The sequence below is a fragment of the Bos grunniens genome, chromosome 21 (genome assembly GCF_055505025.1).
Source record: "Bos grunniens cultivar Pamir isolate PY7600 chromosome 21, Bosgru_T2T1.0, whole genome shotgun sequence".
Taxonomy (NCBI): Eukaryota; Metazoa; Chordata; class Mammalia; order Artiodactyla; family Bovidae; genus Bos; species Bos grunniens.
The window spans coordinates 43,288,646-43,312,565 of NC_141185.1; the positions used below are offsets into that span (position 1 = coordinate 43,288,646).

Consider the following 23,920-nt stretch of genomic DNA (forward strand, 5'->3'; position numbering starts at 1 on the left):
TTTATTGAGCACCCATTGTGTGCCAAAAATGAAGTCACCCTGGCTCAGTGGTTCATGTCACGGAAATGAACAGAGATGGGAGGATCCTGATGAGGAAGTGGCCGTGGGGAGGGCTGGGCATGGTGACATGCAAGGATGCCTTGTGTTTCAGGAGATGCTGAAGCTGTCCATCATTGACATGCTCTTCACCGTGGCCAGCATTCTGCTCATAGACTTCTTCCGAGGACTTTTCGTTAGGTACTTAAGTGACTACTGGTGCTGGGACCTGGAGAGCAAGTTTGTAAGTAAGATGCTGCTGGATCCACCCTTTCCTGATGGCCAGGCTGGGAAACTGACATGTCTGAGAGAAAACATGTAAGGGACGAGAGAAAGGATGTACAAAACTAAGTTTCCATTTCTTTTTTTTTTTTCCCCATTCACTATTTTCTGGGATGGCCACACAGATGGTGGGAGCAAAGAATTTTATGAATGTTATTATAATAAACTGGTTTACACAAAGAACTTTGGAATGTTTTTTAATGCAGAAGTTCATTTTCCCTTGTAGCCTGAATACGGGGAATTCAAAATTGCAGAGAACGTGTTACATTTAGTCTACAACCAAGGAATGATTTGGTATGTATCAAAGCTTCTTCCTGCCTGTGCTCACATCTAAATGTGGGCTGAGATTTTAATTTACTTGGACTGAATGGGGTGTGACCATAGTAAACACAGTCATAAGAATTAGGAAAGGACATAAACAGTTTATAACTGAAGGATTTCATATGAATAGTCATTTCAGTAATGGTTTTTGAAGCATTTTGTGGAAAGGAATGATGAAGGAAATAGTCCATTTTTAGACCACTATCAGTTCAATTCAGTTCAGTCGCTCAGTCCTGTCCGACTCTTTGTGACCCCATGAATTGCAGCACGCCAGGCCTTCCTGTCCATCACCAACTCCTGGAGTTCACTCAAACTCACATCCATCGAGTCAGTGATGCCATCCAGCCATCTCATCCTCTGTTGTCCCCTTTTCCTCCTGCCCCCAATCCCTCCCAGCATCAGAGTCTTTTCCAATGAGTCAACCCTTCGCATGAGGTGGCCAAAGTACTGGAGTTTCAACTTTAGCATCATTCTTTCCAAAGAACACCCAGGGTTGATCTCCTTCAGAATGGACTGGTTGGATCTCCTTGCAGTCCAAGGGACTCTCAAGAGTCTTCTCCAACACCACAGTTCAAAAGCACCAATTCTTCGGTGCTCATCTTTCTTCACAGTCCAACTCTCACATCCATACATGACCACAGGAAGAACAATAGCCTTGACTAGACGGAACTTTGTTGTCAAAGTAATGTCTCTGCTTTTCAATATGCTGTCTAGGTTGATTATAACTTTCCTTCCAAGGAGTAAGCATCTTTTAATTTCATGGCTGCAATCACCATCTGCAGTGATTTTGGAGCCCCAAAAAATAAAGTCTGACATTGTTTCCACTGTTTCCCCATCTATTTCCCATGAAGTGATGGGACCGGATGCTATGATCATCGTTTTCTGAATGTTGAGCTTTAAGCCAACTTTTTCACTCTCTACTTTCACTTTCATCAAGAGGCTTTTTAGTTCCTCTTCACTTTCTGCCATAAGGGTGGTGTCATCTGCATATCTGAGGTTATTGATATTTCTCCCGGCAGTCTTGATTCCAGCTTGTGCTTCTTCCAGCCCAGCGTTTCTCATGATGTACTCTGCATATAAGTTAAATAAGCAGGGTGACAATATACAGCCTTGACGCACTCCTTTTCCTATTTGGAACCAGTTTGTTGTTCCATGTCCAGTTCAACCACTATCAGTCCCTACAAAACAAATAAGCAAACAAAACTGCATAAGAACCAAGAACCAGTAGAATAAACTTTTGGGGAAGGTGGGGCTGGTGGCAGGGGGAGGCTAGGAGGAGTGGCTGCTGACCCCTCAGGGGGACTTCCTCCAGTAGCTGTATCACAGAGGAGAGCTTGCCCTCAGCACCCCACTCTCCTTTCATATTTTTTTGAGAATACTTATTCATTTATTTATTTATTGGCTGTCCTGGGTCTTGGTCGCTTTCGCAGCCTTTCTGTAGTTGCAGTGAGTGGGGCTACTCTTTATTGAGGTACATGGGCTTCTCACTGTGGTGGCTTCTCTTGTTGTGGAGCATGGGTTTTATAGCACAGATTCAGTTGCAGTGCATGGGCTTAGTTGTTTCAAAGCTTGTGGGATCTTCCCGGACCAAACAGGGACACAGGACCTTCCCGGACTGAACTTGTGTCCTCTGCATTGACAGGTGGATTCTTACCCACTGTGCTACCAGGGAAGTCCTCTCGTTTCATCTTTTCACTAAGCCCAGGTGCACGACCATCCATCCGCTGGATAGACAGACCCATTCTAGGGGAAAGCTGCTCACCCAGGGCAACTCCCAGACATGGCAATCATGTTCATAAAGATGCTGAAGGCTGGAAGGGATCATCTGATCCGCATGGACAGGTGTGTCCCTGGGGGCATGGTGGAGAGCTCCCTAATCATTCCTTCACCTCTGGCTTTCCCTCCTGGACCCCCTAAAGTGCTCTCTGTTAAAATACAAGCAAACAAAGAAAAGGAAGAAGTGCCTGAATGTCCCACACATTCACAAGACACAATCTCTTCTCATCATACAGTAAAATGCAGGAGAAATAGAGAATCAAGTAATACTCCTTTATTCAAATTCTGTGTTCTTGGGACTTCCCCGATGGTCTGGCGGCTATGACTCCAAGCTCCCAATGCAGGGGGCCTGGACTCAATCCCTGGTCAGAGAACTAGATCCCGAGTGTCACTACTAAGACCCGGTGCAGCCAAATAAATATTTTTTTAAAAAGATATCATTGCAAGAAAAAAAATTAATTCTGTGTTCTTATAGTCCACTTATTTTGAAAAATATTTTCATAAATATAGTATTAAAATAATACATAACATTTATTTAACATTTGCAAGATACTGGGCACTTTTTTTTTTACCTATAATAATTGGTTAAATCCTTATAGAGACCCTGTGAGGTAATTAGTATTTTCTTCTTCATTTTAATATGAGGAAACTAAAGAAAAGAGAAGCCAAGTGTGTTGCCTCACATCACATAGACAGTGATCTTTTTGCCTGATGTGAGAAACCAAAAGTTTTTTCTTAGAGTTTTACTTATCAAACGTATCCTTGTATCTATATTTATCTTCCTGCTGCTAAATCCAAATTTGACAAGTATTGTATTGAATGAGCATCTAGTACAAGCAGATTAGCCTTAAGTCAGAAGTTCTGGGTTTCATTCCCTATTTGGCACTTATTTGCAGGGTAATTGTATCTCTGTTTCCCTGGTATTTTATTCCAGGCCTGTCATTCCCAAAAGCACTCAATTTGGTTGATATAGGTCACCCTCTTATTATTAGCCTTTGAGCAAATTACCTAATTTTCCCAGACCCAACTTTGGATACTAACCCCTCCTTTTATTTTATTTTTATATTAATATGCTTGTTTATTTTTATTTTTGACTGTGTTGGGTCTTCATTGCTATGTGTGGTCTTCTTTCTAATTGCAGCATGAGGGCTTAGTTGTCGCTTAGCATGTGGGATCTTAGTTTCCCAACCAGGGATTGAACTCATGTCCCCTACAGTGGAAGGCAGATTCTTAACCACTGGACCACCAGAGAAGTCCCTACTCCCCCTCTATGATTGCAGAAGGTTAAATGGGCCAAAATGTGTGAGGATGCACAGCCCAAGATGCAACAAAAGTAGCTGTGCTGCACATATGTTGATGGAAACTGAAAGTCAATAACTGATTAATGTAGCCCTCACCATGCATGCTTAGATGCTTAGTCGCTTCAGTTGTGTCCAACTCTTTGCGACTCCATGTAGCCCAACCAGGCTCCTCTGTCCATGGGATTCTCCAGGCAAGAATACTGGAGTGGGTGGCCATGCCCTCCTCCAGGGGATCTTCCTGACCCAGGGATTGAACCCACATATCCTGCATCTCCTGCTTTGCAGGCAGGAGACACCAGGGAAACCCTAGCCCTCACCAAAGATAGGCAAAATCTAGAGCCTACTCAGAATCATAGTTATCCACTGTTTGTATCTTGACCAGAAGAGGGTCTTTCCCTTGCTAACTGTGAAAAGACACTTAGCATTCCTGTGTCAAGAGAATTTTTTTTAGGCCATGCTGTGCAGCATGTGAATGGCACCCCACTCCAGTACTCTTGCCTGGAAAATCCCATGGACGGAGGAGCCTGGTGGGCTGCAGTCCATGGGGTTGCTACGAGTCGGACACAATTGAGCGACTTCACTTTCACTTTTCACTTTCATGCATTGGAGAAGGAAATGGCAACCCAATCCAGTGTTCTTGCCTGGAGAATCCCAGGGACGGGGGAGCCTGGTGGGCTGCCATCTATGGGGCTGCACAGAGTCGGACACTACTGAATCGACTTAGCAGCAGCAGCAGCAGTGCATCATGTGGGATCTTAGTTCCCCAACCAGGGATGGAACCTGTGCCCTCTACATTGGGAGCTTGCAGTCTTAACCACTGGACCACCAGAGAAGTCCTTTCTGGTTTTTTCTTAAAAGGCTATTTTAAAATAGGCTCTCAGCTCATCCACAGAAGTGACTAGTCTTATTCCCAGAAGGTGGAGGTTTTGGATCTCAGATTTCCAGGGGCTTCCTCAGTTATTTAAGCACAGAGTACACATCTTGAATGTGGAGAACAGAAGCTAACTGGCCTCCCCTTGTGGTTTCAGGATGGGAGCCTTCTTCTCCCCATGTCTCCCTGCCTTCAACGTCCTCAAACTCATTGGGCTCATGTACCTGCGCAGCTGGGCCGTGCTGACCTGCAATGCACCGCACCAGCAAGTCTTCCGGGCCTCCAGGTCAGTGAGTGGAGAGAACTCACATCAACCACACTTGCCTTATCCAGGGGGGTCTCCCCAGCTCTCTGCCTGTCAAAATCTTGTTCACCCTCCATTTGCATTTTCTCCCTGAAGCCGTTGCCAGTGCCCACTGCTCCCCTCCACCCCGAACTTGGAAGGAATCACGACTCTTCTTTAAGCTCATGACACTTCCTTTACAACTTTTTCCTGAAGTTTAATCATCATCAGTGTCACTCACTCAGTCATGGCCGACTCCTCATGGACTATAGCCCGCCAGGCTCCTCTGTCCATGGAATTCTCCAGGCAAGAATACTGGAGTGGGTTGCCATTCCCTTCTCCAGGGCATCTTCCCAACTCAGATTGAACCCAGGTCTTCTGCATTGAAGACAGATTCTTTACCGTCTGAACTTTCTCAGCTCCTATATATATATATATATATTTATACATATTTATATGTATATATACATTTTATATAAAATGTGTGGGCTTCCTGCATGGCACTAGTGGTAAAGAACCTGCCAGCCAATGCAGGAAACATAAGAGACACAGGTTTGATCCCTGGGTTGGGAAGATTTCCTGGAGTAGGGCGCTGTAACCCACTCCAGTATTCTTGCCTGGGAAATCCCATAGACAGAGGAGCCTGGTGGGCTATGGTCCATAGGGTTTCACAGAGTTGGACACAATTGAAGCGACTTAGCATGCATGTGTAAAGAATGTGTGTGCATAAATAGAGAAAGGCTTCACAGATTAATACTCACCTACTTACTACATTCTAAGTGGCCCGATATTTTCTTTATTCTTCTAGTCAGTCTATTTCATTAGAGAGAGCGTGCTGTCTGAGAATCTGTAGGTGGACAGATCACCAAAGAGACCTGCATTGTCCTCAGGGGAAGCCTGAGTGGCCGAGCTTTCAGATAATAACTTAGGATCCAGGGCCCAGGGCTTAATCAGGCGGAACTATTTTTCACCCTGAGAAGCTAGGAGCAGAGCAGATGAAAGGCTGAAAGACACATCCAAGCGAGAGAGTTAAGAACCACAATGAAGGAGTCACACCATCCTCAGACATAGGGGACAAGCTCAAGGCTGGGGACTAGACAGGGAATCACTACTTAAGGACTCAGGTGGGTGGGACAAAGGTTCTAAGATTTTTTCCATGAATTAGGTTTACTGGCCATGTGGTCACCCCTCTCTTGGTTTGAGGTGGACAGGTGCTCAGAAAGTGTTTAGTAGATGAGCAGGTTGGGCTGGGTGATCACTAATTTCCTTGGAGTATCCATTTCTAGTTTGCTAAATTGCCTGTGACCCTGTGACAGACCCTTTCCTTAGCAGTGATGGGAGGAGGATATTTTTCTGTTTCCAGAGAGTTAGGGCTACAGTTTCTGTGTTGATGTTTTGGGGGGCAGGAGAGGTGGGGTGATACATACGCACCAGTGGCAGCTGGCCAGGGAACGAACTCAACACCTGGCACTTGTTTTCTTTGCAGATCCAACAATTTCTACTTGGCAATGCTCCTGTTTATGCTCTTCCTATGCATGCTGCCAACCATTTTTGCTATTGTCCGGTACAAACCATCTTTAAATTGTGGACCATTCAGGTAAGTCAGGGCTTCCCAGGTGGCGCTAGTGGTAAAGAACCTGCCTGCCAATGCAAGATAAGTAAGAGACTTGGGTCAGATCCCTGGGTAGGGAAGACTCTCTGGCATAGGAAATGGCATCCTACTACAGTATTCTTGCCATTAATAGAGGAGCATCCCATGGACAGAGGAGCCTGGAGGGCTACAGTCCCTGGGGTCTCAGAAGAGTTGAACATGACTGAGCATGCACGCACAGGTAAGTTATTTTAGTTTATTTGGCTCTGCCTGGAGCTACTGACAGCAGAAGGGAAAGGACTCCTGTATTGAACTGAATTCTCCTGGCTCACAAAGCAGGTCAACAGCAGAGAGAGACTGCAAATTCATGTCTTTTAAATCCATGACCAGTGTTCTTCACTTGCTAAGCCAGCTGCCCTCAAATATGATCATCTTTGTGCTCATCTTTAAAAGATACAGCCCACTTAAAATCAAAATGGGGAAAGGCATTGCTAGAACTCAGAAAGATTTTACTAAAAGATTGTCCACGTCACTTTAAAAAAAAAAGATATTTTTGATGTGGACCATTTTTGAAGTCTTTATTGAATTTGTTACAACATTACTTCTGTTTTTTATGCTTTGGTTTTTTGGCCATGAGGCACGTAGGATCCTAGCTCCCTGACCAGGGATCAAACCCACACTCTCTGCATTGGAAGCATGGAGTCTTAACCACTGGGGGGCCAGGGAAGTCCCTAGTGTCACTTTTGATTCTACACTTATCTAGCTGCATCAAGACAGAAGTCCCTAGAGGTATCTCCATCTAGGATTTGCTTTCAGTTAGGGTTTTTTGATTTTTTTTAATTTTATTTTTTGGCTGTGCAGCTTATGGGATTTTAGTTCCCCCACCAGGGATCAAACCCACGCCCCCTGCATTGGAAGCATGGAGTCAACCACTGGACCACTGAGGAAATCCCATTTAAGTCAGTTTTGATACATTTATGTAACATTTAGAGTCTGTCTTTGTAAACCTTATACACACACCAGTTCAGTTCAGTTCAGTCGCTCAGTCGTGTCTGACTCTTTGCGACCCCATGAATTGCAGCACGCCAGGCCTCCTGTCCATCACCATCTCCTGGAGTTCACTCAAACTCACGTCCATCGAGTCGGTGATGCCATCCAGCCATCTCATCCTCTGTCGTCCCCTTCTCCTCTTGCCCCCAATCCCTCCCAGCATCAGAGTCTTTTCCAATGAGTCAACTCTTTGCATGAGGTGGCCAAAGTCCTGGAGTTTCAGCTTTAGCATCATTCTTTCCCAAGAACACCCAGGGTTGATCTCCTTCAGAATGGACTGGTTGGATCTCCTTGCAGTCCAAGGGACTCTCAAGAGTCTTCTCCAACACCACAGTTCAAAAGCACCAATTCTTCAGTGCTCATCTTTCTTCACAGTCCAACTCTCACATCCATACATGACCACTGGAAAAACCATAGCCTTGACTAGACGGACCTTTGTTGGCAAAGTAATATCTCTGCTTTTGAATATGCTATATAGGTTGGTCATAACTTTTCTTCCAAGGAGTAAGCGTCTTTTAATTTCATGGCTGCAATCACCATCTGCAGTGATTTTGGAGCCCAAAAAGATAAAGTCTGACACTGTTTCCCCATCTATTTCCCATGAAGTGATGCGACCAGATGCCATGATCTTCGTTTTCTGAATGTTGAGCTTTAAGCCAACTTTTTCACTCTCCACGTTCACTTTCTTCAAGAGGCTTTTGAGTTCCTCTTCACTTTCTGCCATAAGGGTGGTGTCATCTGCATATCTGAGGTTATTGATATTTCTCCGGGCAATCTTGATTCATACCCCCATGTAATTATTGACCTCATCTTCAAGTCTACATGTTAATCAAATGAATACTTCAGACGGTATCATCTTAGGAACCTTACATATCATCCACATTCATCAGATACTTACTTAAGCTGTGAAACTGACTTGGGGATTGGACTCTAGCCAACTAGTTCCCCTGCCTCCTTTTTTTTAATGGCTCACAGGATCCTTCTGCCAAAAGCAATATAATCTGGAATTATGGTTTTCTTTCTCACAGTGGACAAGAGAAAATTTATGACATCGTGTCAGAAACCATTGAGAAGGACTTTCCCACGTGGTTTGGCTCTGTGATTGGGTATATCAGTAGCCCTGTGGTCATCCTGCCAGCCGTACTGCTACTTTTGTGAGTACTTTCCTGCCAGTTCTGGGGGGACTTCTATGTGTTTGGCCAACAAGAAAATCACTGCTTCCCAGTAAGAGTATAAATTCAGTGAGTTCATTCAAAAGTCACTTAGGAGCCTGATGATCTGAGCTGGAACACTGAATCCCATGGGGACCAGGGAGGCAGAGCATGATGGATTCATCACCAGGATTTGAGCCATTGCTGTGGCCATTATCATGGGGTTTAGTGTCATTATCATTATTTTACTTTCCAGAGGTTTACTCTCAACATGGAATTTTATAGTGCAGCTCAGTAGTGTCTGTTTTGACTTAAAGGGAAAAGAACATCAAATAGTGGATCCAAGATTCCTGGCATGCTGCACTGTAAATGCCTCACCCATCTTCACTCCTTCCTTACTGTTGTCACCTGTGAAGAATTTCAGGTCCACGGAGGTGGCTTTGAAAATCAGGAGAGAGAAAAGGAATGCCGCCCCTTCCTGGTGCTCACCAGTCTGAGAACTCGCTGATACCTTTTGTCCTCAGAGGGTGGGCTGGGGTGGGAGTGGGGGTTGGCTGGTCGCCCACATCTGGCGGGGAACACGGCCAGAAAAGCTGAGAAAGGAGATGAAGTACACTCACCACCCTGTGCTCTTCCACCCTAGCATGCTCATCTATTACCTGCAGAGCATTGCAAGATCCTTAAAACTCAGCAACCACCAGCTCAGAATGCAGATCCAAAATGCAAGTATTGTGTAACCTGTACTGTTCTGAATGTGTGTTAGCCATCTGACTGATGTCCCTGGCCAGGAAATACAAATGAGGTCATGCTTGGACTCTTGGCCCTCCCTCCCCTGGTCAGGACCTCCCAGGGCTATATCGTTACAAGAATACCCAGGCCCTCTATTGTCAGAATAAGCTTCCTGTCCCAGACGCTTTGCTGAAGCCCTCAGCAAAGGGGCTGAGCATCAGCATCCTCTCCTGTGACCACACGGAGCTTACAATGGACTAGGCTCTTCTGGCTCTGCTGACTGGGAGGGGAGAAAGGATTCCTCCCCAGTCCCATGTCAAGTTGGAATCTGAATCCAAAGACACTGTTTAGACTCAAAGACCTACCTTTTCCCTATCTTTTAATTTCTGGTTGTCATTACAGTAAGTCCCCTACATAATGAACAAGTTCTGTTCAGAGAGTGTATTTGTAAGTCCAATTTGTTTGTAAGTCCAAAAAGTTAGCATAGGTACTCAGCTAGCATAATTGGCTATATATCACTGTTCCGTCATTGGAGAAGGCAATGGCACCCCACTCCAGCACTCTTGCCTGGAAAATGCTATGGACGGAGGAGCCTGGTGGGCTCCTCCATGGGGTGGGGTCATGAAGAGTCAGACACGACTAAGAGACTTCCTTTTCACTTTCCACTTTCCTGCATTGGAGAAGGAAATGGCAACCCACTCCAGCGTTCTTGCCTGGAGAATCGAATCCCAGGGACGGGGGAGCCTGGTGGGCTGCCGTCTATGGGGTCGCACAGAGTCGGACACGACTGAAGCGCCTTAGCAGCAGCAGCACTGTTCTGTCATAGGTTTATCATGCTTTTCACATAAAAAGTACATAACAAACAGACATACAAAATAAATAAAACATTTTTAATCCTACAGTACAATACCCTGAAAAGTACAGTAGCACAGTACAGCAGCTGGCACACAGGGGCTCTCATCGAGTGAACAGGCAAGAAGAGTTATTGACTGGAGGAGGGAGTGGAGGGGGAGATGGTGGAGCTGAAGGGTCGTCAACAATAGGAGACGGAGGGTGAGCTGAGGTGTCACTCAGGCCAGATGTTGATGGGATGCATGTTCACATCTTTGAAAGTATGTAACTTGAAGTTTTGTATGGAGGGGACTTACTGTACCTTCTCTCGTGTCTGGGGCTCAAACCACAGATCTCAGAACAGTCAGAGAATGACCAATACTCACCAGTCTTTCCACAATTTCTCCTCCTCTGCATGCATCCCAGGTGTTCCCCTAGGCCTGGGACTAGGAGGAGACAAGCGAGGCACCAGGGTGCCCAATTTAGAGGCACAGACTCAGAGGGTCACATCGACCCTGTGCTCTCACAGCCCCAAGTGTGAGCTCCTCCTTAAATTTGGCCCCTGGAGATCTCACTTGCTTCACCCCAGCCCCAGAACCCCATGTGAAAAACTCCCACCTTTCTTTTTTTTAAACTCTCATAAATATCAATTAATGGGAAGAAACACTAACTTGTTTCATAACAAGTCAAATAAAAAAATGTATCTGGGGACTTCCCTGGCAGTCACATGGTTAAGACTGGGTTTCCATTGCAGGGGGCACGGGTTCAATCCCTGATGTGGGAACTAAGATCCTACAGGCTGCATGGCTTGGCCACTTAAAAAAAAAAAAGAAAGAGAGAAAGAAAGAAAGGAAAGAGAGAGAGAGAGAGATGCAGCCGGAGCTGCAAAGTGCATTTTTATGAAAACACGTCTGCCATGTGGTGGATGCATATTTCTCTTTTGTGTCTCAGGCAAACCATTCTTAGCAGAATCTCAACAAAATCTATCAAACAGTTGCCCCTAAAAGTGAAACTTGCCAGGGATTAAAGTTCAGCTTTCAGGTATCAGCATGTATTCATTCAAGTCACAGGCTTAGGGTCAGCAGATGCTGTCCTCAGGTGATGGTAGTAGCTTGGCCATGGCGCAACTATGAGCAATGATGGCCCAGCTACAAGCACCTTCCCCAGTCCCCATAAGAATAGTATTTGTTACTCCTTCCTGCTAAATCCAGAACAAATGTATGATTATCATTTATATTTTAGGCAAGATCTGAAGATAGGAAAAAAGTTGCCCAAATGGTAGAAGGTAAGTACAAACAAGAGTTCCTGATGTCTCAGTTGGTGGGCATTTTTTAAAAAACAGCAGTTTAAGGTTCAACACTAACAACAACAACAAAACTTCCTACTCTAGTTCAGTTTTCACAATTAATTAGACCCAATAAAAATCTAGGGATAAGCAAATACCTGGTGGTCCGGTGGTTAAGATTCTGTGCTCCCAATGCAGGCAGTGTAGGTTCGGTCCCTGGTTGGGGAACTAATCCCACATACCTCAAGGTGTGATCAAAAATAAATAAAATAAAAAATGAAACAAAAACTGTAACCTAAAGCCTTCTTTAAAAAATAATCTTAGGATATAAATGTTGGTCTGTATCTATAATTTTTACACCAGACCTAAGCCTGTGAATAATCCCAAAACATGTCTGAAATCAGAAGGAAATATTGAAATAGGCAAGAAAAAGCAGCACAAAATTCTGGAGGAAGCCCATAAGAATGACTTGGCCTTGTTCACATCTGTGTACTTCCTCTCAGTGGCTCATTTCTTCCTTGCAAGATGCCCTCCCCTGTCTCTGCCCCTTGGGTCATGTCCCCCATGACCCTGTGGGGGCCTCTGTGTCTTCCACCTGCAGAACAATGTCAGGTGGGCAGGTCCAGCCATGAAAACAGATTTCCCAGTAAGGAATCCAAGCCCAATGGGCTCACCTCTTCCTGTCTTGCCCAGCAGTTCTTGGACACACTTGCTCCCATCTAGGCTTATCCAGGGAGAAGGAAAGAACATCCCTGTAGAAAGAATGAAAATATAAGGAGGATTGTGGGCTGAAGGGAGGGGAAAGTGGACAGGTACAACTCAAAGGAAACACATCTGCCACTTGGAGCCACTGACAAGTCATGGGATGAGCCAGAAGGATCACCAGACAATGGCAAAATTGCGTGGCTCATGTTGTCCTGCAGAAAATGAATGAGAAAATGACCCTAAAGGCTCTATTGGCTGGTTCTTATGTCTGCTTTTCCTTTTTTTTTTTTTTTAATTCGATGGTTTTTTGATATTTATTTGTTTCTTTATTTGGCTGCCCCAGGTCTTAGTTTTGGCACATGGGATTTTTAGTTGTGGGATGCAATCTCTTAGTTCCCTGACCAGGGATGGAACCTGGGCCCCCTGCACTGAGAACTCAGAGTCTTAGCCACTGGACCACCAGGGAAGTCCCGTTTCATCTGCTTTAATCCAGAACTAATTGGGAGGGATGTGTTTCCTTCCAGGAAAATGCCTAAGAGCCTTGAGGCCTCAGGGTTGTGTTTGCTCCAACCACTTTCTCAGAGAGCAAGCCTACACATAAAAACTGCTGTGGGAAGAGACTGTAGCTTATGTTACAAAATTCCACTGTTTCATTGTTGTTCAGTCACTAAGTCGTGTTCCACTCTGCAACCCCCTGGACTGCAGCCCACCAGGCTCCCCTGTTCTTGACCATTGTCTGGAGCTTGCTTAGATTCATATCCATTGAGTCGGTGATGCTATGTAACCATCTAATCCTCTGCCACCTACTTCTCCTCTTGCCCTCAATCTTTCCCAACATCAAGATCTTTTCTAATGAGTTGGCTCTTAGCATGAGGTGGCCAAATTCCACTGTCATTGTCAAGTATTATTTGCCAATGGAGCATAATTCAGCTTAGTTCCAGTTGCCTTCAAAAATTAGGATTTCTATAAATTTTCTCGGGATAGCAATATCATCCTCTAATGTTCATTTTCCAGCCCAAGACCACATTTGTTTTTCACAATGTTCTCTGAATTGTTTCTAAAACATCGTAATTATCATCCAAGCTCCACTATATCCATTACATAGATAAACGACCAGAGCCCCAGAGCTAATGGGGCCATTAGATGGGGCAGCTAAAAAGGCTTGGAGTTCGTTTGATTCCTCCGACACTCCTTTCTGGCTTCCTAGGTGGCTCAGTGGTAAAGAATCCGCCTGCCAATGCAGGAGACATGGTTCAGTCCTTGGGTTGGGAAGATCCCCTGGAGAAGGAAATGGCAACACACTCCTGTATTCTTGCCTGGGAAATCCCATGAACAGAGGAGCCTGGCAGGCTACAGTCCATGGGGTCGCAAAGAGTCAGACATGACTGAGCAACTAAACAACAACACTTCCTTCCAACTCCAACTCTCAGTGAAGAAATGATTTGAATGATAAAGTGTCACCCATCTGGCTAGGAGTATCTGCAAGTGCACACAACTCTAGATGCACCTGCAGGAAGTCAGGATACTGGCAGTGACACCAACCTGAGTGTGTCTTCCCCTTGCCCTCCCTCTTCCTGCAGCCCGCATCCAAACCCAGGATGAAACCACCAAGAGGTTTCCCAAGGACAGTGATCTCGGCAGCCAGTTGTCCTCGGCTTACTCGGTGACACCCCAGAACAACGGCACTGTGGTCAATTTTGACTCATCGAGCAGCAGGAGTAGTAGGGTGGAGACCGTTGCCCAGCCCACGACCCCGAGCCCCCAGCCAGGGCCCGGCAGCCCCAGCTCCCCTCTTCCTGGCTTCTCCAGGTCTAGGCATTATTCTACCAGGTGAGTCATCTGCAACTCGGCAGAAAATCTGCCTCCTTGGTGATACCCTCCAGTGATGGCCCAGGGCCATAAAAAGCAGCATAAAAAGCCATTAACGCTTCAAAGGCCCTAACAGTTTCCAAGGAAGTGAGAGCCATTACATTCCATTTCTGCTGCATGTCACAAGGCCACTTCTTCCTGTGACAGCTGCTATTGAGAAGAAATGAGAGGACAAAGGTTATCAAGCAGGATGAATTCTTCCTTCTCAGCCTTCTGCCATGTAACCTATAAGCAAACCTTCCCGCCAGCCTAGGGTATTTATTTCTATAGCCTATGAAAAGAAAATGCCTTAAAAAAATTTTTTTTTCCATTGGGGACTTTAATGAAGACTGGGATTAATTTTATTTTATCCTTTAAATCAATATTTTTCTAAGACTTTTTAAAATATGAACCATATTTAAAGTCTTTTATTGAATTTGTTACAATATTGCTTCTGTTTCATGTTTTGGTTCTTTGGCCAGGAGGTATGTGGGATCTTAGTTCCTCAACCAGGGATCGAACCTGCACCCCCTGCATTGGGAGGTGAAATCTTAACCACTTAGTGTGTCAATTGTTTGCTTATCAATGGCAGCAACACTCTAACTCATGAATTCCCAAAACAAATTTATTGTAAAGAATTCTCTAGTGTCTAATTCAACAAGCTTTTATTGAGAATCAACTCTAGTCTCTGTGGTTACTGTAGCTGCAGAGATGATCAGACACAGTCTCTGCCTCAAGGAGTTGACAGTATAGTGGGAGAGTGATACAGGTAATTTTTATATAAAGTGATAAATGCTATACTTCTGTGATAAACATATACTTTCAGAGGACGGGGTAAGTCTACATGGAGAATGCATAAATATTTAATAGAAACGGACTTCGGCCTTAAAGACTAAGAGCTCACTAATGGAGAAAAGCCAAGAATGTACCATAGTATTGGGTAATAAACTGTGTGTTTTTTTTTAACTTTTATTTATTTATTCGGGTGCACCAGGTCTTAGTTGCAGCATGTGGGATCTATTTCCCTGAACAGGGATCAAACCCATGCCCCCTGCATCGGGAACCAGAGTCTTAACCACTGGACCACAAGGAAAATCCCATAAACTAGTATTGATGAAAAGCCACTTTTTAAATTGACTTAAAAAGAACAATTCTTGTATATCTGGGATAAACCGCACCTGGTGACAATGTACAATTCTTTTTATTTATTAAGAAACAAACTATGTTCCTGAGCATTCTTGGTTATAGACAGTATTGCCTAAGACCTATACCAGTTTAAAAAAAAAAAAAACGTTTGCAGTTCTTAGTCAATTAAATCCCTCCATTAAAAGGAGACAATGGCATTGAAAAGAATGAAATAATGCTATTTCCAGCAACGTGGATGGACCAAGAGATTGACATACTGAGCGAAGTAAGTTAGAGAGGGAGAAATACCGTATGACATACTCTATATGTGGAATCTAGAAAGAAATGATACAAATGGACTTACAAACCAGAAAGAGACTCATAGACTTAGAGAACAAACTTATGATTGCCAGGGGGTTGAGGGGAAAGAATAAGGGGAAGGGATAGTTAGGACCTTTGGGATGGACATGTACACACTGCTGTATTTAAAATGGATAACCGACAAGGACCTATACACACTGCTATATTTAAAATGGATAACCAACAAGGACGCACTACTATATAGCACAGGGAAATCTGCTCAATGTTATATGGAAACCTGGATGAGAGAGGAGTTTGGGGGAGAATGGATACATGTATATGTAAGAGCTAAAGTTAAAAAAAAAAAAAGGAGACACTGCAGTAGATTAAAAAAAAAAAGAAGACAATGGTATTTGTGTAAAAAAAGTGGTTACTGTGTGAGGTGATGAATGTGTTCATTAGCTTGAGTGTGGTAATTATTTCACAATATATACATATATTAAATCAAGTTATGTACTTGAAACATATATAATTTTTCTATGTCAATTATACCTCAATAAAGATGAGGTGTATATTACTATACTAGTAATTGAAAAGGTCCATTACTATTCCGCTATACAGACACACTATGATTTATTTAACCCATCTCCATTTATTATATTTTTGGTTTGGGGATATAGAGAGAATGTTATAAAGAAAAAACAAAAAAATTAACAATAAAAAACAAAAAAATTAAAAATAAAAAACAAAAAAATTAAAGAATGTACCATAGCAGAGAATAAGCATGAACAAAGGTATGATGTTATAAGGAAGTGAAGCATCTTTGGAAAATGACCATAGAAAAGGGAGCCTTGGAAGGGCTTCCCTGGTGGCTCAGGAGTAAAGAATCCACCAGCAATGCAGGAGACGTGGGTTCTATCCCTGGGTGGGGAAGATCCCCTGGAGACAGAAATGGCAACCCACTCCAGTATTCTTGCCTGGAGAATCCCATGGACAGAGTGCACCTGAGAGAGGAGTCTATGGGGTCACAAAGAGTCAGACACGAGTAAGCAACTGAACACAAACACACAGAGAGCCTGGGAGGGAGGCAGGAGATGAGGCTGGAAAGAAATGTGATGCTGAACCACCAAGGCCTTTGAGTCTCTTTGGAATTAGAACATTGTCTCTTTATTATTATTATAATAAGTATAGTTGATTTACAAAGTCACATTAGTAAGTGATTAGTTATATAAACATAGATATATACATATAACTTCCCTGGTGACTCAGAGGGTAGAGAATCTGCCTGCAATTCGGGAGACTCGGGTTCAATACTTGGGTCAGGAAGATGCCCTGGAGAAGAGAATGGTTAACCAGTCCAGTATTCTTGTCTAGAAAATCCCATGGACAGAGGAGTCTGGTGAGCTACAGTCTGTGGGGTCACAAAGAGTCAGACAAGTGACTTTCACTTTCTTTTCACCTCATTCTTTTGCAGATTCTTTTTCATGATAGGTTATCACAAGATACTGACTACTGTTCCCTGTACTATACAGTAGGTCTTTGTTGTTTAAATTTTTTATCTTTTTTGTTTGTTTGTTTTCACTATGGGCAAGATCTTTTATATTTTAGTTCTAGGCTGGCTAAGTTATTGGCAAGACCATTTCTGCATTATGTGGGTCAATTATTTCAATTGTACCTACACATAAGAAAGCAGAACCCTGTGGTCTTTTCATGGAGACTGGATATCGAAAAGGACACACTGGCCATAACTTATATGGAGAATTATATTTGATCAGAATGTAACACAGTGAAAACAATATAGATAAAATATAGGAGGGTTATTTGGCAGGGGGGATTGTCTTGTTTTAAAGACAGTAAGTTAACAGGAATTGTCTTTGTGTATATATTGGGTTCTGGCAAGGAGGAGGGATTCCAATAGTCCTCGAGAGATGTCGGTTGAAAAAAAAAAAACAACGCACAACCTAAAGTTTGAGAATTATGTTTTATTCAGCAGACTTACTGAGGACTGGGCTTCCCTGGTAGCTCAGATGGTAAAGAATCCACTTGCAATGCAGGAGGCCCTGGGTCAGGAAAATCCCCTGGAGAAGGGAATGGCAACCCACTCCAGTATTCTTGCCTGGAGAATCCCAGGCAAGAATACCGGAGTGGGCAAGTGGCAAGTGGCAAGCCCTGGCGGGCTACAGTCCATGGGGTCGCAGAGTCAGACATGACTGAGTGACTAACACACACACACACACACACACAGTGAGGACTATGGCCTAGGACATGCATCTCAGATAGTTCTGAGGGACTGTTCCAAAGAGGTAAGGGAGAAGTCAGAATACATAGGAAGTTTTGCTGGAAAATAACCATGCAGTGGCCCACTCCAGGGTTCTTGCCTGGAGAATTCCAGGGACAGGGAAGCCTGGTGGGCTGCCGTCTATGGGGTCACACAGAGTCGGACACGACTGAAGCGACTTAGCAGCAGCAGCAGCAGCAACCATGCGGTGGAACATCAAAGGATAACTGCTAGTAGCAAAATACAGACAACTCAACTTAATAATTTTAGTGCTTTAAAAAAAAATTTTTATTGGAGTATAATTGCTTTTCAATATTGTGTTTATTTCTGCTGCACAACATGAGTCAGCCATATGTACTCATATATCCCCTCCCTCTTGAGCCTCCCTCCATACCCTCATCCCACTTTTTTAGGTCATCACAGAGCACCGAGCTGAGCTCCCTATTCTATGGAAAGATGCAAGAGTCTGGGCTCATTGAAATCATTCATTTGATTTGAATCTCAGCTACCTAGGGCCAGTATCTTATTTTTCTCCATTCTGAAATTCCCTCAGGCTGCCCTGTTTTGGGTAGCTGCTGTGCCTGATGGCTTTACATTTTTGGTTTAAAGAAATGGCAGGTGACATTCTTTTTTTTTTTAGTGTAACAGAAATGTATTGTCTCTTGGTTATGTAGACTGGAAGTCTGAGCCTAAGTTGTTTGCAGGGCCCTGTTCCCACTGAAAGCTCTAGAGAAGGATCTGTTCCAAGCCTGTCCTGGCTTCTGGTAGTTCCTTGACTTGTGGTAGCGTAACTGAAGGTGACAATCTTTGTCCATACATTATGGGGAGGAACTGTCCAAGAATCTGGACAGCTACATGGCAGAGATGATCAGGGGCAATGTTCACAGAATGCACTCCACAATTCCTAGACACACTGGTTTAGTCGTGGTTTAGTCACTCAGTCATGTCTGACTCTTTGTGATCCCATGGACTGTAGTGCACCAGGCTCCTCTGTCCCTGGGATTTCCCAGGCAGGAAAACTCTAGTGGGTTTCCATTTCCTCCTCCAGGGAAGCTTCCCAACCCAAGGATCCAACCTGCATCTCCTGTGTCTCCTGCATTGCAGGTGGATTCTTTACCTCTGAGTCACTGGGGAAGCCCCTAGGCCTAAAGAATTTTGGAGATGTTGAATGGGGTGAGTGTATTCTTCACATGAGAAGGACATGAATTTGGGGGGCCAAAAGCCAGAATGTTATAGACAAAACTGTATCCCCTCAAAATTTATATACTGAAGCCCTAACCACCTGTATTTGGAGACAGGGTCTATAAGGAGGTTAGAGGTTAAATGGGGCCAAACCGGGGGTAGGGGGGAAGGGTGGCTTAATCCAATAGGAAGCATCCTTATAAGAAGTGGAAGAGACACCCAGAACTCTGTCTCCTTCTGTGAGGATGGAGACAGAGGAGCCTGGCAGGCTCAGTCCGGTCCATGGGGTTGCAAAAGAGTAGGATACGACTTAGCAACTAAACAAGAACTACAGTGTTAGAAGAGGACTGTCAACAAGCCAGTAAAAGAAGTCTGACCAAACTAACCCTAAGAACACCTTGATTTTGGACTTCTAGCCGCTAGAGCTGTGAAAAAATAAATTTCTGCTGTTTAAGGCATCCAGTGTGTGCTTTTCTTTTATGGTGCCCTGCAGACTACTGGGGCTCCCCAGGTGGCAAAATTGATAAAGACCTACCTGCCAGTGCAGGAGACATAAGAGACGCAAGAGACACAGGTTCGATCCCTGGGTTGGTAAGATCCCTTGGCAGAGGGCATTTCAACCAGCTCCAGTATTCTTGCCTGGAGAATCCTCTGGACAGTGGAGCACAGTCCATGGGATCGCAAGAGTCAGACACTGCTGAGTGACTAACACTACACAGGCTATTACTAATACAGGGTCCTACACATTTCTTAAAAATTTTTCCTAGATGTTTTTTTTTATTATAATGTTATTCAAGGTGGCATTTGGAATAGGGGTTCTAAGACTTTTGTGCACTCGTTAATAGTGTGGTCCTTGGTTCCTTTTCTTGAAGCCTGCTCTTATTGCTTATTGCCTCACATCAGTCTATCTTGTAGCTTCTGTTACTGAGCTGCTGCATTCAAAGGGACCTGACCCTGGTTTGTCTTCATATTGGAGGACAAAGACACTACGATTTCCAAATGCTATCCTTGAGGTTACGACTGGGAAGTTTAGGATAGGATAGTAAGTCCCCTGAACCAGCCTGTGTGCGGTGTGGTCAGCTCCCTGTGCAGATGAGTTTCCTGAATGTCTTGCAGGAGTTGGGGGCTCTCCTCCTCTCCCCTGTTGGGGAGGGGGGGCCCTGATGTGTCAGGTTTGATTTGTTACAATATTGCTTCTGTTTTACCTTTTGGTGTTTTGGCCTCATGGCATGTGGGATCTTTGCTCTTCAACCAGTGAGGGAACCCGCACCCCCTGCAGTGGAAACGTGGAGCCTTAATCACTGGACCACCAGGGAGGTCCCCACTGGACACTCATTGATACTTCAGAGCAGGTTTTGATGAAAATGTAGAGGCAGCGGCCACCTGTCCTGCAACACTTGTATGGCTTGGGGCTCTGAGAACACCAAAGCCACAGGTGTCTAACAGCCTCTGTCTTTCAGGTATCCATGTGGCCCACGTATGAGCACAAGTGACCTTCATAGGAGCAGATCCTGCACACCTGGGATGTTTACAAAGCACATTGAAGACGTTCACTCAGAACCTCTTTTCCGAAAAGATCTTCAGCCAATCAACCATGGGTTAGGGGTCTCAGCTTTGGTGCCACACAGTCCTCGGTCCCACGCCCTCAGATACTATCTCATTAATGAACGTGACTCTCAGCAAAAGAAACATTCAACTTTCTGGCCAGAAAGACATTTCAAGATAGACACCTCTGGGGACACTGTGGATATGTACCCCAGGAACATGAGACCGTGTGCACCCCTGGCTTCTCCACAGCTCAGTGAAGAAGAGGAGGAGGTTCCAAGGAGACAGGTGAGCAGACGGGCCTTCCACCCTCGCTCCTTGACCGACCTCCATGGGGTGCATTATTTTTATGTTGGCGAAAGTTCAGAAAGTCAGGCCCTGACTCCTGAGCTCCAGAGACCAACACATTACACATCTTGGAATGATGGCTTTGAGGGTCAACTTGACAGGCCTATGTACATGCACAAAAAAGCACGCTCCCAGAATTTCCAATATCCCCAGCACCCTCTGAAGCCCAGGGTTAAGGCCAAGTTTGAGCCATCTGTCACAGAATCTGACTTCATGTCAGCAGCATCCAGCAGGGACCAGCAGAACAGTGGCATCAACCAGTACTTCCAGGTCACCCACAGCCAGCCCAAGTTCCCGAGGTCTGCGGGCCAGTTTGGCCGGAGGAAGGCCATATCGAGGCAGGAGTTGACTGCAGGTCTGAATGACCTGATTTGTTCAAACGTCTAGGGCTTTCTTCTGGCATCCTGTTCCTAGAAATCACTCCTACTGGTGGAATGTGGTGTGGTTGACAATGCATGGTCCCTCCCCTTCTGGGAAGACAGACAAACACACCCAGCGGATGTGATCAGCGGGGCATATCCAGGCACGTCATCTGCTGGTTGTGGCCCAGAGACCCATTCAGTGTGACTCCAAATCATAAGCAAGCCAGGCAGCTCGTCTAATTGCAAAACCCTCACCTGACATGTCTACTCTTGTCCTGAATCCTAGGAGTGACCTGTTTGTGTTATAATGTTCTCTTGCAGCACACATAACTCAGTTCTTCCTGGTAAGCACCCCAAAATGAGTTGGCTGCCCTTAAAGATTTCACAGTGCTTAATTACTTCATATTAATAATCAGTTTGATAGTGACCAGGGTAAAATTTATTAAGAATGTAAGATGTTGAGGCTGAAACTCTAATACTTTGGCTACCTGATGTGAAGAGCTGACTCATTTGAAAAGACCCTGATGCTGGGAAAGATTGAAGGCGGGAGGAGAAGGGGACGACAGAGGATGAGATGGTTGGATGGCATCACTGACTCAATGGACATGAGTTTGAGTCAACTGCGGAGTTGGTGATGGACAGGGAGGCCTGGCGTGCTGCAGTCCATGGGGTCGCAAAGAGTCGGACGTGACTGAGCGACTGAACTGAACTGAACTGAAGAACGTACCATACTGTTTACCCAAATATGTATCTGTATTAGGGCTTCCCCCATGGCTTAGCGGGTAAAGAATTGGCCTGCAATGCTGGAGACAAGGAGACACAGGTTGGATCCCTGGGTCCGGCAAGATCCCCTGGAGGAGGAAATGGCAACCCTCTCCAGTATTCTTCCCCGAAAAATCCCATGGACAAAGGAGCCTGGTGGGCTACAGTTCATGGGGTCACAAAAAGTCAGACATAACTGAGCAACTAAGCACACACATATATCTGTATGAATTAGTCAGGACACTTGGGTTGGAGGTAACAAAATCTCCCCAAGGTTTATTGGTTCCTTTAACTGGGAGGGATGAGAATCAAGCTAGCTTCAGGCTCAGGTGGACCTGGCTATCAAACATCTTCTGGATTTTGTCTTCTCAGCTCTACTTCTGTTTGTTGACCTTGTTTTCTCTTAACTGCCAACAGGCTTTCTCCATGTAGTAGGTGGAGGAGGAATGCACAGACACAGAAAATTCCAGGTTGATGGCACCCAGCCAATGAGCCCCAAGGAAAGAACAGAGCTATACTCATTTGCACTCCTCTCCTATTTCCATGATAACTCTTTCACTTTAAATTTATCTTTTAAGTTTTCTGTCTCCTCCATGAGACTGTTGAGTTCCTCTGGGAGAGGGATGGTGTTTCTTCGTTTCTGCAGCCCTAGTAACTGATATATAACAGATTTTGTACTTGTTTTCCCCTTCTCATTACATAACAAACTTAGTAACTTAAAACAGCACTCATTTATCATCTCAGTTTCCATGGTTTACCTGGATGCTCAGCTAGGGTCTCAAGCAAGGTATCATCCAAGAGCCTGCATCTCATCTGGGGCTAGGGGGTCACCTTCCAATGTTGTGTGGCCGTTGGCAGCATTCACTTCCCTGGGGTTGTAGGACTGAGGTGTTCTGCTCCCAGAGGCGGCCTGCCTTACCACATGATCCTCTCCATAGTGTGGCTGTTTGTATCTTCAAGGCTGGCAAGAGAAGGCCTTCCCACGTTTGAATCTCTCTCTTGGCAAGACATGGATTATCTTTTAAAGGACTCACCTGATTAGGTCAGGCCCATTCAGGATAATGTCCTTTTGATTCACTCAAAGTTAATTAGTCAGAGACCTTAATTATATCTAAATAAATTCACCTTTACCATATAATAGAACCTCATCATGAGTGTGAAATCTTATCAGATTCACAGGTGCCAACATACTCAATAAATTTTTAGGAAATGTACAACAGGGGCAGGAATCCTGGGGGCATCTCAGAAGGCTGCCTATCCTAGGTATTTCATGAAACATCTGTTAAGTGTAAATGGATGGATGAATAAATGACTGGACTGGAGTAATGAATGAATCATAAATTACATGGTAACAAGATTATCTTCCAAGATCTACAGCTAATTCTAACCTCAGAGAAAAATCTAATGTAAATAATGCCATTTTAAAAGTAGACAGAGGTCTTCCCTGGTGACTCAGTGGTAAAGGACCCACCTGCCAATGCAGGAACCACAGCAGGAAGAGAAGCCACTGCAATGAGAAGCCTGAGTACTGCAACTAGAGAGTGCCACAACTAGAGAAAAGCTTGTGCAGCAGTGAAGACTGAGCACAACCAAAAATAATTAAATAAAACTTTAAAAAATAAAAAGTAGACCCAGGTTAACACTCCTCCCAAAAAACCATGAAAAAAATGTGCAGTATTTTCACATTTCTTGACAGTGCTTAATTACTTCGTATCATGCCCTCCAATACTTTGGCTACCTGATGCGAAAAGCTGACTCGTTGGAAAAGACCCTGATGGTGGAAAAGACTGAGGGCAGGAAGAAAAGGGGAGGACAGAGGATAAGATGGTTGGATGGCATCACCAACTCAATGAACATGAGTTTGAGCAAGCTCCGGGAGATGGTGAAGGACATGGAAGCCTGATGTGCAGCAGTCCATGGGGTTGCAAAGAGGCAGACGCTACTGAATGACTCAACAA

The 23,920-nt window shown here is 44.5% G+C and overlaps 1 protein-coding gene across 1 annotated transcript in view; it reads left to right on the plus strand.

Moving 5' to 3' along the window:
* The window catches only part of TMC3 (transmembrane channel like 3), a 54,933-nt gene extending 32,209 nt beyond the window's left edge, over positions 1-22,724 (plus strand). The window contains exons 14-22 of the mRNA XM_086364201.1: positions 152-280; positions 545-612; positions 4,745-4,873; positions 6,357-6,467; positions 8,540-8,665; positions 9,306-9,384; positions 11,465-11,507; positions 13,793-14,042; positions 20,406-22,724. Of these exons, the coding sequence (XP_086220327.1) occupies positions 152-280; positions 545-612; positions 4,745-4,873; positions 6,357-6,467; positions 8,540-8,665; positions 9,306-9,384; positions 11,465-11,507; positions 13,793-14,042; positions 20,406-21,225 (1,755 nt within the window). The 3' untranslated portion in view covers positions 21,226-22,724. The remainder of the gene's footprint in view (positions 1-151; positions 281-544; positions 613-4,744; positions 4,874-6,356; positions 6,468-8,539; positions 8,666-9,305; positions 9,385-11,464; positions 11,508-13,792; positions 14,043-20,405) is intronic.
* Positions 22,725-23,920: the final 1,196 nt, after the last annotated feature.